This window comes from Panthera pardus, unplaced genomic scaffold, assembly GCF_024362965.1.
Source record: "Panthera pardus isolate Hobbes unplaced genomic scaffold, ASM2436296v1 HiC_scaffold_25, whole genome shotgun sequence".
Classification (NCBI taxonomy): Eukaryota; Metazoa; Chordata; class Mammalia; order Carnivora; family Felidae; genus Panthera; species Panthera pardus.
In genome coordinates, this window is record NW_026526821.1 from 18,151,721 (window position 1) to 18,164,089 (window position 12,369).

General features: G+C 48.9%; 1 protein-coding gene across 17 annotated transcripts in view; it reads left to right on the forward strand.

The window, feature by feature from the left end:
- The window catches only part of PTPRT (protein tyrosine phosphatase receptor type T), a 1,067,285-nt gene that overhangs the window by 992,701 nt on the left and 62,215 nt on the right, over positions 1 to 12,369 (forward strand). For all 17 annotated transcript variants that reach the window (XM_019458468.2, XM_019458472.2, XM_053890232.1 and 14 more), the window contains one exon: positions 11,880 to 11,956. In XM_019458468.2, coding sequence (XP_019314013.2) covers positions 11,880 to 11,956 — 77 coding nt within the window. The remainder of the gene's footprint in view (positions 1 to 11,879; positions 11,957 to 12,369) is intronic.

Consider the following 12,369-nt stretch of genomic DNA (forward strand, 5'->3'; position numbering starts at 1 on the left):
ACCCAGGCGCCCCTCTTTCCTTCCATTCTAAGCACTTCCTACCCAAAGGCCCTCAACCACCTCTCCACTCCCACTCCATACTGTGTGTTCTCCATCACAGTTTCCTCAGCTAAGCCATACTTCATTCAGTCCCTTGAGCTTTCTGTGCTCATTCATGCCATAGGGTCTTTGCACATTCTGTTCTGTCAAAGTGCCCTTCCCTCCTCTCTTTGCTCTGCTAAGTTCTACTTATTCTTCAGATCCTACTTGGTCACCACTTCCTCAGGGAATTCTTCTGACCCTTCACATTTGGTCAAAACCTCATTATTCATTATTCACTCCTTGAGCACAATGCATGTCTTATCATCACTGTGATTTGAGAGGCATTTGGATGACTGTCCGTTGACTGGCTGTTTTCCTCACTGAAAAATAGATGCTGTGTGACAGCAGGTGGATGACTGTCTTATACTTCTGTGTCCCCAAACCTGGCATATGACTGGAACTTAGTAAATAGGAACTTAATGTTGGCAAGCAGACACTCTGCAAAACCCCAAAGGGCTTGAGCCATGGCCCTCTCCCTTCTGGCTTCTCAAGTAAAATAGAAAATACGCAGGAAGGTTGGAGGGAGAAAGACTGGAATAGGACAACGTGGGGCATGGTGATATGCTGGTAAGGAAGACGGTCCTGAGCCTGGGTGGGGGCAGAGACACGGGACACAGGAAGGGGCAGAAAGAGAACAGCCCTGTCCTCTGTGAGAGCTGTACCTTGGACGCAGGATTCCAGGTAGCAAGGAAAAACAATGAAAGGGATTAAACTCCACCACTGGGGGTGCAGAAGATGCTATCAGCACGTGTCCCACCCACACCCCACAGCCTCACCAGCAGGCGGTCTGGCATCCTGGACCAAGACTAGGGTGAGGAGGCGAGGCACCCACAGTGCAACATTCAAGGAGATGCCACCCTCGGCTGCAGGACCCTGAGAGCGAGCGCCCCCTTGAGGTGTGTGCCCTGGATGCCTCACTCGGTTCCCCCTCATGCTGCCCTGTCTGCCTTTCTTCACCTGAGGGCTTGCTGCAAAGCTGGGGCAGGACTCTCCGTGCACAAGGCAGTCTCTCCCTGGCCGGTGAAGTAGCCCAGCTCCTCACCATCCCATGGAGGCTGTGTTCTCCACCTTTTCCAGACCCCACAGGGACTGGGCAGCAGCTGTCCACCACAGGAACAAGCTTGAAAACTCCCCCTTATGGGGGCTACCTCCTCGGCCATCTCACTGTCCCTTCCTCACTGCTGCCCCTGCTCCTTTATAAACTATGTGCCCTGGAACCCTCTTCTCACATCTGCTTCTGGGCAAACCGAGAGGAGGCAGAGGGAATTCAGACACCTAACGATACCACCTTGACGGGCTGGAACAAGCCTGAATCTCAAGGGTCAGTAATTCTACAGTATACTGTGGCCGGAGTGGGTCTGCGCTCAGTACAAAAGGAGACAGTATCAGGCAACCAGTGCGTTCAAAAGCCCTGGAAGACATACCGGGGAACCGAGCAAAGAAAGACTCCTGGAATTGAAACGAGAAAGGTAAAAAGAGAAACAGCCCGGAGGAACAGGAAGTGTTCCTGCCCTTGTATGTGTCCCTCCCTAAGGCAAAGTCTGCCGTGGTTTGATAAATAGAAATATTCTTGGCACAAGAAGAAAACTGGGTGTGATTAGCATCTTAAGGAACCCAGAGCTCCGGGAGGCTGGAGTGGAGGACAAAGGCCCAGGCCAAGAGGACAGAAAAGATTAAAGGGGGGAGAGAAGGAGGGAGGGCACCGCCTGCAAATGAAACAATGGAAGAGAATCCCTGGCTAAATAAGCCCTTTCTTCCAAATGAGGCTGTTCAGAATTTAGTAACAGAGACAGTGGGGCTTCCAAGGGGTGAAAGTGGCAAGGAAGCGAAAGGGAAGGAAATGAATGGGGAAACAGAACAAAGAATTCTTTGCTCTCAAGCAGCTCTGGGCAGAGACTGTGGACAAGGGGAAATTTCTAGAATACCAAAGCATTCCCATGCAGAAGTTCTGGTGGGGGCTTCCTGGACTGCTGGAAAGAAGTTACACTGAGGATAGGAAGTGAGCTCAGGGGTTGCCAATGTCATCAAATGAGGCTCCCCTTCTGGGATCCATCAGGGTCCCAGCAGGAAACAGACTGGACCCTCAAGTAGGATGATTTGAACAGAATTTAATCAAGTGTTGTTTGTATAAAGGTGGGAGCTAGTTCTAAGGAGATGGCAAGGAACAGTGCAGTGCTTGAGGCTAAATACTCTCAAGGAGTATTCAAGGAGAGTATTTAGTATTCTTCTTCAAGGAGAAGCTGCCAGGACCCCCAGAAAGAGAGAGGACCTGGCCGGAGGCGTGGCCCTCAGGGGCATTGCAGCCAGCCCCAGGTGACCCCAGCAAGCAGGGCTGAGGAAATGAGCACCTTGATGGAGTTCTCTGCTCATCCGGTCTTCTGCAGGTGCTTTGCCTTTGACCACACCCAACCCAAAGCCAGAGAATAAGGGAATCTGCAGACCTCATCCGCTGGGCCCCCGTGTACTGGAATATTGGACATGGCTCCAGGCAGAGGTGGGGTTCTGCTCTCAGTTCAGCCCTTGGCCTTCTGCATGTGACCTTCAGCGAGGTCACTTCATCTCTCTGCCCCTCAGTTTCTCCATGCACAGAGGGCAAATTAAGATGAATGAAAACCAAATCTAAATGTGGTATACAGAGACTTTTAAACCCCGCTGAGACTTAGTCCAGCCTCTTTGAATTCACAGGCAAGGAGCGGCGGTCCAGAGATATAGAGTCCCTGCCCAGGTCACACAGCAAGTGTACAGGACAGCCACAGCCAGCACTCTGGTCTCGTGCTGTCAGGGTCCCACATGGTCCCTGGCAAGGAGTCCTTCTGCATCAAAATACATCATGTTCTTGGTGCAGGTGGTGGGGGGCAGATGGGACATGCTAAGGGCTCTGACCTCAGAAAAAAGGCAGGCTGAGATGAGCAATTCAGAGAGGCCATTCTCAATTCCAGGGAGGAACCCAGATTCAGAATAAACCCAGAGGCTTTTCTCTGCTGATTCCTGGGGAGACAGCACTGGGATCACAAAATGGGTGCCTTTTTCAGTGCTCCCAACTCTTGGCCCCCTCTTCTCCTTTGCAAGTCTCTGACGGTGGCCCTTGCCTGGGTCCCACAAATGGGTGCTAGGGCAGAAGTCATCAGTGCCCTTGTTCATCACAGGACTTGTTCTGGCCGCGGGAGCCCCCTCTGCCGGCTTGCAGGGCAGGCCAGAAGTGCTAGGACGCGAACCATCCCCAGGAGCAGCCCCGAGCCACTGACAGGGAGCGGGTGCTCCCGCACTGGCCGCTGTCCCCTCAGACGGAAAGACTCACTGGAGCTTCCAGCAGGGCAGAGCCACAGCTATCTGCGGTGGCAGCTTGCTTAAAGACACATCCCTTACCAGATGCCTTCCTTTCTCCATGTCCTTCCCGTTCCCCTTCCCAGCATCACCTCCCATACCAGCTACTTGCGCTCGAATCCTTGTCTCAGCTTCTGCTTCCAAAGGAACCTGAATGAGAAACCCTCCTCCTTCCCTCCAGAGTTCCCTCATTGACTGGGTGAAGGCTGGACAGCCTGCTTAGGATGAAGCAGTAAGTGCATCAGGTAGGCCACTGTGCCTGTGACTTCTCCAGGCGCTCTGCCCTGCCAGGCCTGACCCCTCTGCCTGCCAAAGGCTCCATCTAGGGCCCTGCAGAGGGGAGCCGCCCAACCCAGCCAGCGCGGAATGGGCAGAACAAGGAGGTATGGAGACCGTCGGGCTGTTTCCCTCCCCTTCCCCAGCCACCCTCTCTCTTGATAATGGTAATTCAATCAAGATTGAATGTGCAGACCTTTAGCTTCAATGAGGTACCCAGGCAGTCTCAGCAGAATTGTCTCCCTCCTCCCTACCCACTCGTGCAAGATGATGGCATTAACATTTCCAATCCTTCTAGGAAATGATTTTTCAGCTCCGCAGTTCATCGTAATGAGCCAAATCTCTTTTCTCTGAAAAATTACACCTTTTCTTTACCTTCCTCAGTGCCCAGAAGACAGGAAGAAAGAACATCATATATCCAAGTGATATTCTCTCCCCAGCCCCACCTCTCTCAAGCGATTCTCTCTTTAAGTGGATTCTACTCAAGAAGACCCATTTGTTGGGTTACTTTTGGTGGGGGAGGAGGGGAAGAGAGGTTGTAATTTGTCTGCAGAGTGAGAGCTGCATGCAGGAGGAAATAGCCCTCTCCTGCGGGGTGGGTGTGGCAACACAGTGGGATGGGCAGTGTTGGGACTGGAACTGACATGGAAGGCGTAGATAGGGGCAGTGGGTCTTGGGGTTCCAGGAGGAGTAGGGATCCCACCACTCTATGAGAAATCTCTCGATCCTACACCTTCTCCTGAGTTGTTAAACTTCTTGGAGCCTTGAGTTTCTCATCCATCAAGTGGGGTGATGATATTTAGAGAGACTTCACAGGGTTACTATGAGAATCAAGCGGCCGAGCCTCCATAAGCTTCTAAAATAGTACCTGGAAGGAACATCCTACTCATTGCACATGGGTAAGTTCCTCTGCCTCACCACCCAACACAGGCTGGGTCTCCAGTCTCAGGGCCCAATTCCAGTAAGATCATTTGGTCTTTCCCAAGACAGATTGAAGTGAATAACCAGGGCACTTCGATGCTACATAATTGGACACCGATCTGCACACCCAGACGTGAGGGTGCATCAGCATCTCCTAGGGGGCTTGTTAAACTATGTATTTCTGGGCCCCACACTGCAGTTTCTGGCTCAGCAGGTCTGGGCTGGGACTCAAGAATTTGCATTTCTAACAAGCTCCCAGGCATTGCTGAAGCTGTTGGTCAAGAGACTACATTTTGAGGACCGCTGATCTAGAATAATAATTAAACCGAATTTACATATTTGTTTTTGATTTCTTACAACACCCCAGGTGCTTTCATATCTTACCTCTTTTAATCCTTGCAATATATCTACAAAGGAAGATTTGATTTTGATGTTATAGTTGGATAAATGGAGGCTCAGGGAAGGTAAGGAACATGCCCCAGGTGATATGGTTGGTCTGTGACAGAGCTCCTGCCTGCCCCCAGAGTCTACCTGCTCCCTTAGTCTCTCCTGCAGAAGGCAGGGCTGGCCGCCAATCTGGGCACAGGGCAGAATGGATCTGCGGGTGGGTTAAAGGGTCAGCTCTGGGGAGAGGCGGAAATTTGAGCCCAGGATCCAGGCACACTCTGCCAGTTCTGTGCAGAGGAAAGAGCCTTGCACCGGAGGCCAGGTTACCTAAAATCAGCTGAATGGCTTTTGAGTAAGGGGCCCTGCCCCTTTCTGGTTCCCAGCCTCTCAGACACAATTATAATAATTATTGAGTACCTGCTGGGTGCCACACACTGTAGACGACTTCAGTAAATAGGGTGCCCTTCCCTAAATAGGATGTGAAGAGGGGAGCCACAGGTTAATCAGGTCGTCACAGAAATACAGCTGTTCTAAGAGCTCTGAAGATAAGTACAGGGAGCTCTCAGAGTCTGGAGTAAAGAGATCATAGGAAACTTCCTGAGTAAGGAACACTGCGCTGAGACCTGAAGAATGAGATGTTCCCAGACTTATGGAGGTAGGTTCGGGGTGTTCCTTTACATGTGCAAAGGCCCTGTGGTCAGAGTAGACATTGGCATTTGAGCAACAGAAAAGAGAGCATAGTTATCAGTTTAGCGTTTAGAGAGGGAGACTTGAGGCTGGACTGGGAAGTGGGTCCCAAAACATCAGATCATGCAAAGCAGCATGGGCTCTGGTAAGGCTTTGTTCCTTGTTAGTGGTGCCTTGAGCGGATTCATACCAGCTTGCAAGAACAGATTGTTAAATTTTCAGGAATCTTGTGAGCTAGTTGATGCCATGTTAGTAGCTTGAAATTAGTCGTGGTGGGAGTATTTATACCACAGAAATCAGCAGACTGTACCAATCAGGGTCTTTTTTTCCCTCCAGAGAGCTGTTTGTTAAACATTTAGCAGCATACCACTGGTCTTTGTCTTAAAATGACAAGGAACAGATTGATTCCAGAGGGACAGTGTTTCTGTTCCTCTGGCGTTGTGTTCGAGGGAGCTCTTTGGATCTCTATAGAGTCATTGCAGTTATGTCTCCCCTTCTCTGGCTGCCACCCGTTGTCTTCTCCCCACAAGCCCATCCTTGCCCATCTCCCACCTCAGCTGAGAACCAGGTGGGGCCAGCCTCTGCTCACCTCACCACGGAGGGGTCTGCTTCTCCTCTGTATGACTCTTCTCAACTCCTCTCCTTGTCTGGAATATCAAACGAGGAGTACCAAATTAGCTGTTTCTCAGGCTTGCGAAATGTAGATAGAGCATAATGAACATTCTGGGCTGCCTGTAAATTACCTTGTATAAACTCCTTCCCATTGCCCGCTGCCCCATCTTTCTCCATGTGCCTGTGGATAAACACAATTTTTTATCCTTCTAATTATATAAAGTTAGAAGGAGAAGGGGATGCAGAATAATATTAGCATCTCCCAGAAGGAATAAATAAACCATGAGGACACTGCTACCCCTTGCAGTCCCTTTCTGGGGAGCCTATGGCTGAATTCTGCCCTTTAAAGTGTACATGCAGTAGTTCCTTGCCTCCACAGAAGATGAATTTTCATTTGGTACCGAAGGGCAAATGGGAACACTACATTTCTAAGCATCTCAGCCCTCTGCTCACAGCCTGCCTCACATCCAGCCCAGAGCCACCGTTTGTTTATTAATCATCTGCTTCATACCAGGCACTGTCCTAGCACTGTTTTTTTTAGAGCAGTCTTAGGTTTCAGAGGAAGGGAGCAGAACATACAAGAATTCCCATATACTGCCTCCCTCCCACTTACATTCAGGTTCCCCTATTATTAACACTGTGCATGAGTGTGATACATGTGTTACAATTGATGAGCCATTATTATTGGCTAAAGCCCGCAGTTTACATTAGGGTCTATTCTTTGTGTTATGTAGTTCAAAGGGATTTTGAAAATGTACAATGACAGGTATTGATCACAGTATCGTACAGAATAGTTTCACTGCCCTAAAACTCCCCTGTGCTCCACCTGTTCATCCCCCAACCTAGTCCCTGACAACCACTGATCTTTTTCCTGTGTCCATACTGGAACGTCCCAGAGTTGGAATCACACAGTCTGAAGCCTTTTCAGACTGGTTTGTTTCACTTAGCGGTATGCATTTAAGTTTCCTCCATGTCTTCTCATGGCTTGATAATTTATCTCTAAATATCACTGAATGATATTCCACTCTATGGATATACTACATTTGTTTACCCATTTATATATTGAAGGACATCTTGGTTGTTTTCTAAGTTTTTGGCAGTTGTGAGTAAAGCTGCTATAAACATTTGTGTGCAGGTTTTTGTGTGGACATAAGTTTTCAACTCATTTGGGTGACTACCAGAGACAGCAATTGCTGGGATCTCATATGATAAGAATATTTTTAGTTTTGAAAGAAACTGCCAAACTGTCTCCCAAAGTGGCTGTACCATTTTGCATTCCCGCCATGAATGAACAAGAGTTCCTGTTGCTCCGCATCCTCACCAGCATTTGATGTTGTCCGTGTTCTGGATTTGGGCCATCGTAGTAGGCGTGTAGAGGTATCTCATTATGGTTTTCATTTGAAATTCCCTAATGACGTATGATGTTGAACACTTTTGATACACCTGCTTGCCATCTGTGTATCTTTTTTGCTGGGGTGTCTGTTCAGATCTTTTGCCCAACTTTTAACGCGTTATTTTCTTGTTGTTGAATTTGAGATTTCTTTGTATATTGTGGATACGAATCCTTTATCTGATATGTCTTCTGCAAATATTTTCTCCCAGTCCATGGCTTGTCTTTTCATTCTCTTCATGCCGTCACACTTTCATGCCTGCATTTTCTCATGTAATCCTCCCAGCACTCCATGAGCTATACAGTATTGATTCTACTTTGCTAAGGAACCCAAGCTAAGAGAGATCAATTGACTTACTAAGTGGTAGGGCTAAGATGTGAACCCAGATCTGACCCTCAGCTCCATACCTCACATCATCAGTGTATCCCACTTACCACAGGTTAGCACACGCGGGAACGAATTTTTGTCCTTTCATAATAAAATGGCCTTTTGTAGACTCAGAAAATAGAGCTACCCTGTATTTGGATGCCTTGCAGAGCCCAGCATGGGTACTTGTGTCTGAGTACCTTTATATGGCATGGAGAGCCCTCTGTAACCTAACCCCCGCCTGCCTCCTCTCTCTCTTCTCCTGCTGCTAGTCCCCTCACACTGTGTCCACAAGACAGGAAGCGGTTTTCAGCCTCCCTGAGTGCTTGCTTTTTCGAGAGTACTGCCTTCACTCTTGCTGTTCCCTCTGATGAAAAGATTCTTTCTCATTGTCCACTGGTCAAGGCTTGACCACTTCTCTTTTTTAATCTGAGAGAGAGAGAGAGAGAGTGTGTGCGTGCGTGTGTGTGTGTGTGTGTGTGTGTGTGTGCGCGCGCGCGCATGAGCGGGGGAGGGGCAGAGAGGGAGAGAGAATCCCAAGCAGGCTCTGTACTGTCAGCATAGAGCCAGATGTTATAGTTGGATAACCGTGAGATCATGACCTGAGCTGAACTTAAGACTCAGACACTCAGCCGGCTGAGCCGCCCAGGCACCCCAAGCCTTACCCACTTTTAATTCACATAGTACTTCACAAAGCCCTCCTGGCTCCACTTTCTAGACTTTGAAGCTCTACTTCTGTGTACAGTCTGCTTCCCAAACCACACTGACAGATTTCTTAAGCATGTGTATCACTTTGGTGGCACTCCCTTAGGCCAGCCAGCCTGTACGTAGTAGGTTCTTCGTGAGTGAATGAAGAGAAGAAATTGACAAATACCGTCATCTGGTGCGTAGAGGCCCCTTTCACCTTTGAGAATATTTAACTTAAATTTTGTTTCTTTTTGATTTTTTAAATAGTTTTTGCCTTCAGATTTTAAGTTTCATTTTAGGTTAAGAAAATTCTTCTCAACATTTTAAACCAGAATTTCTGTTTCCACTGCTATAGACCCCAGGGGCAGTCATAACTCAATAAATAAAGGAGATGTTTGAATCAATAAGTCATTAGTGAGACCAATGAGTGAAAACACAATGTGCGTTTTTACTTTTTTAGGGCTTACAGTTTCTTTTTAAGTTTGTTTGTCTGTCTGTCTGTTTGTTTAGAGAGGAAGAGAGAGAACCAGTGGGGGAGGGGCAGAGAGGTGGGGTGGGAGGGACAGATGAGACAAAGCAGGCTCTGTGCTGACAGCAGCAAGCCCAATGTGAGGTTCAAACTCACAAATTGTGAGATCATGACCTGAGCTGAAGTCAGATGCTTAACTGACTGAGACACCCAGGCGCCCCAAGGCTTACAGTTTCTGTAACTACTGGTAACAGGGGTTACCAGCCCCATCTGGGACTCGGGTGCTGGGCCTTTCCTGAGTCCTTGCCAGAGCAGGGGGTCCCCCTGGAAGCCCCACTTCCAGGGGCTAGAATGCTGCAGGAGCTGGGACCGGCCATTTGCACAGACTTCAGGAGCAGAAGTCCAGGGACAGCACCTTGTGTGGGTGGAGCTGGGATTCAGGGTGAGGGGGACCTGAGCTAGAATCCCAGCTTTGCCACTCACGGGCTGTATAACGTTGGCAACTTACTTAACCTCTTTGAACCCCTGTTTCTTCATCCGTGAAGTGGGAAGGAAAAAAATACCATATCATTATGGCCTTACTGTAGTAATCTACAGAGCTACGTTGAGGAATTAAGGATTGAGTGAGATCACGTGTGTATAGTCTGATACCTGCATGAACTCCATAAAGGTGCACTTCACACCCCACTCCCCCCAGCAAAGGGATGAGTTAGACCTCCCCCCTGTTTCCTCTAGCTGCTTCCACCGAAACTCTTGCCCATGATGAGTAAGAAAAGTGGCATCTGGTATATCTCTGTGTCTATCATAGTGCCTGGCAAATGACACATGCTCAATGAATAATTTTTAATTATTTAATTAATGGATATGAAGTAGTGTCCTGTCCATTCCCGGGCCTGTTTGTCCATCCTAGGACCCATTCCTTGCCTTCTCCTGTTCAACCCCTGAAGGCTTCATTTCTCAGTCTCTTTGCCAGCTGGCCTCCAGCTGGGTTTGACCAAGGCCGTGCACTGGTGAGAGACTGGAAGGCAGGGAAAGGAAGGAGCCGGAGTACTTCTTCTCTGTCCCAATCGCAGACACCTCCTATAGCAGCGAGTGAGGCTCCTCTTTTTCTCCAGCTCCCTCCCCCACCAAGAGAGGCCCACGGGCTCTAGCTTCCATGGTGGGGCTGTAGCCCCCAGCTCGGATAACCTCACCTCCCCTCTCCGTGCCGCCATCCCTAGGAAGGCAGTGTCTCCTTGCTGGTGCCGATCTCTGAGTTACCACTGCTTCTATTTGCCCTGTCAGCTCTTCCATCACCAGGTGACCCCTTCTCTGGCATTAATTCTCTCTGCCATGTGCGCTTGAAGCAGTTTCCAAAACCCTGCTTAGACCTCCTCTTTGGAAGCAGGAGTGTCTGAGCTCAGAGTTAGGAGAACCCCACGCTCAAGTTCCACCGTCCATGGACCATGTGGCTAGTCAGTTGTCGTGAGCCTCAGTTTCCTCATTTGTAGTGAGGGCTACACTGCTTGTCTCACAGGATCATGAAGTGATCCACTCGTATGCTCACCAAGGATTTGTGGAGCTCCTGCCTCACGAGAAGGCACAGAGGATGGAACGGGGAACAGAGCAGTAGTGGCCCTGTTCTCAGGGGCTTCCGGTTAGTAGCAGTAGATGTGCATGGAAACTGCGAAGTGCTTCATGAGTCTTAGCAGGACAAGCTGACCCCACTGCCTGACCCCGGGGACGCTTGTGGGGAGCACTCCAGCCCACTTGCTGGGAACCCTAGCCCTGGCCTAGACTGGACCGTGGATGCAGTGACTTACAGTGGTGGGCACACAGTCACCTGGACAGCAAGCTGAGCCCCTCCTCCAACCAGACCCAACCAGGGTGTTTCGTTTTTGTGTGTCTCTTAGCATGGCGGAGTGCACTTTAGTTAATTGTAAGGGATTAGCCTGATTCTTCCGTACAAGGGGTTTTTTCATAGTTTTTATTTGATGTTATTTGAAGTAAGCATGCCATTGACTAAACCTTGCAAATCTTGTTTATGCCTGGATTGGGTTTGAAAGGGTATTTTTTCTCTGTAACATGACTTTTGGTTATTGATGATCTCTTTTATAATGATGTAAGCCATCTTCACTTGAATGATTGTATTGGTAACAGTATGTGGCCAACAGTCTACTTGCACCAATACCCCAAGAGGCAAAAGAACAGCATTTGTGCACATGTGGAAAATAGGTAAAGTTGCCATTTTTCAGCAAAGCAGGAAAGCGGAGCATGTTAGTCCGGATCCAACACTTCTCACTTCCTGAGTGTTTTGATCTCTCTTGCACTGTCCTATGAAGAAGGTATTTCTACCTCCCTATTAATGACAAAATCACTAAGACTTAAAGGAACAGGTGACTCACCCAGATAGGTAATGACAGAACCAGAAGGACAGGCGGAAACAAAGAGAAGGTGCACGCAGTGCTTTTTAAGGCACAGTGATCTCCCTGAGCCTCAACTGCCTCATCTGTAAATGGGTATAATAACTGCAGGTGGGACCAGAGGTCAAATGAGAGAGTAAGAAAGCAGTATGATGCCCCTATTGCTGATACATGGCAGCTCTTCAGGAGGGTAGTGCTGGCCCCTCACCGGCAGGCCTCTTACCACCCACCCCCTTGTTTTCTGCTCTCTCTCTCTCTCTCTCTCTCTCTCTGCAGATGACCATTCCCGAGTGAGGCTGCTGGTGCTGGATGGAGACCCGCATTCCGACTACATCAACGCCAACTACATTGATGTGAGAGTCTTCATGGGGCTGGGCGGCTGGGCTCTGGGGCCAGTTACAGCAGGCTCAAGATGGATGGCTGTCCCCCAGACGCTCCCCCACAAAGTGGCCCTCCCAGAACATGTCCAGATGCAATTAGCATAACCCAAGTTGATGATCCGTCTAAAATCGCATCCTCTTTCAGGCTGGCTGGAGTAGCCTACTCTGTGGGGTCCCAGGACAGCTGCCCATCTTGTTCATTCACCCATTAATTCATTTGTATGTGTGTCTGTTTGTCCATTCATTCATTCATCTGAAGGTATAGCCATTTATGCGCCACAAATTTAGAAGCGCCTGCTGTGTGCCAGATGCTCTGGGAACCATAAAGCTAAAAGTGCCATGGTCTCTACCCTTTAAAACCTGAGCAGGAAGATAAGCTATGCACA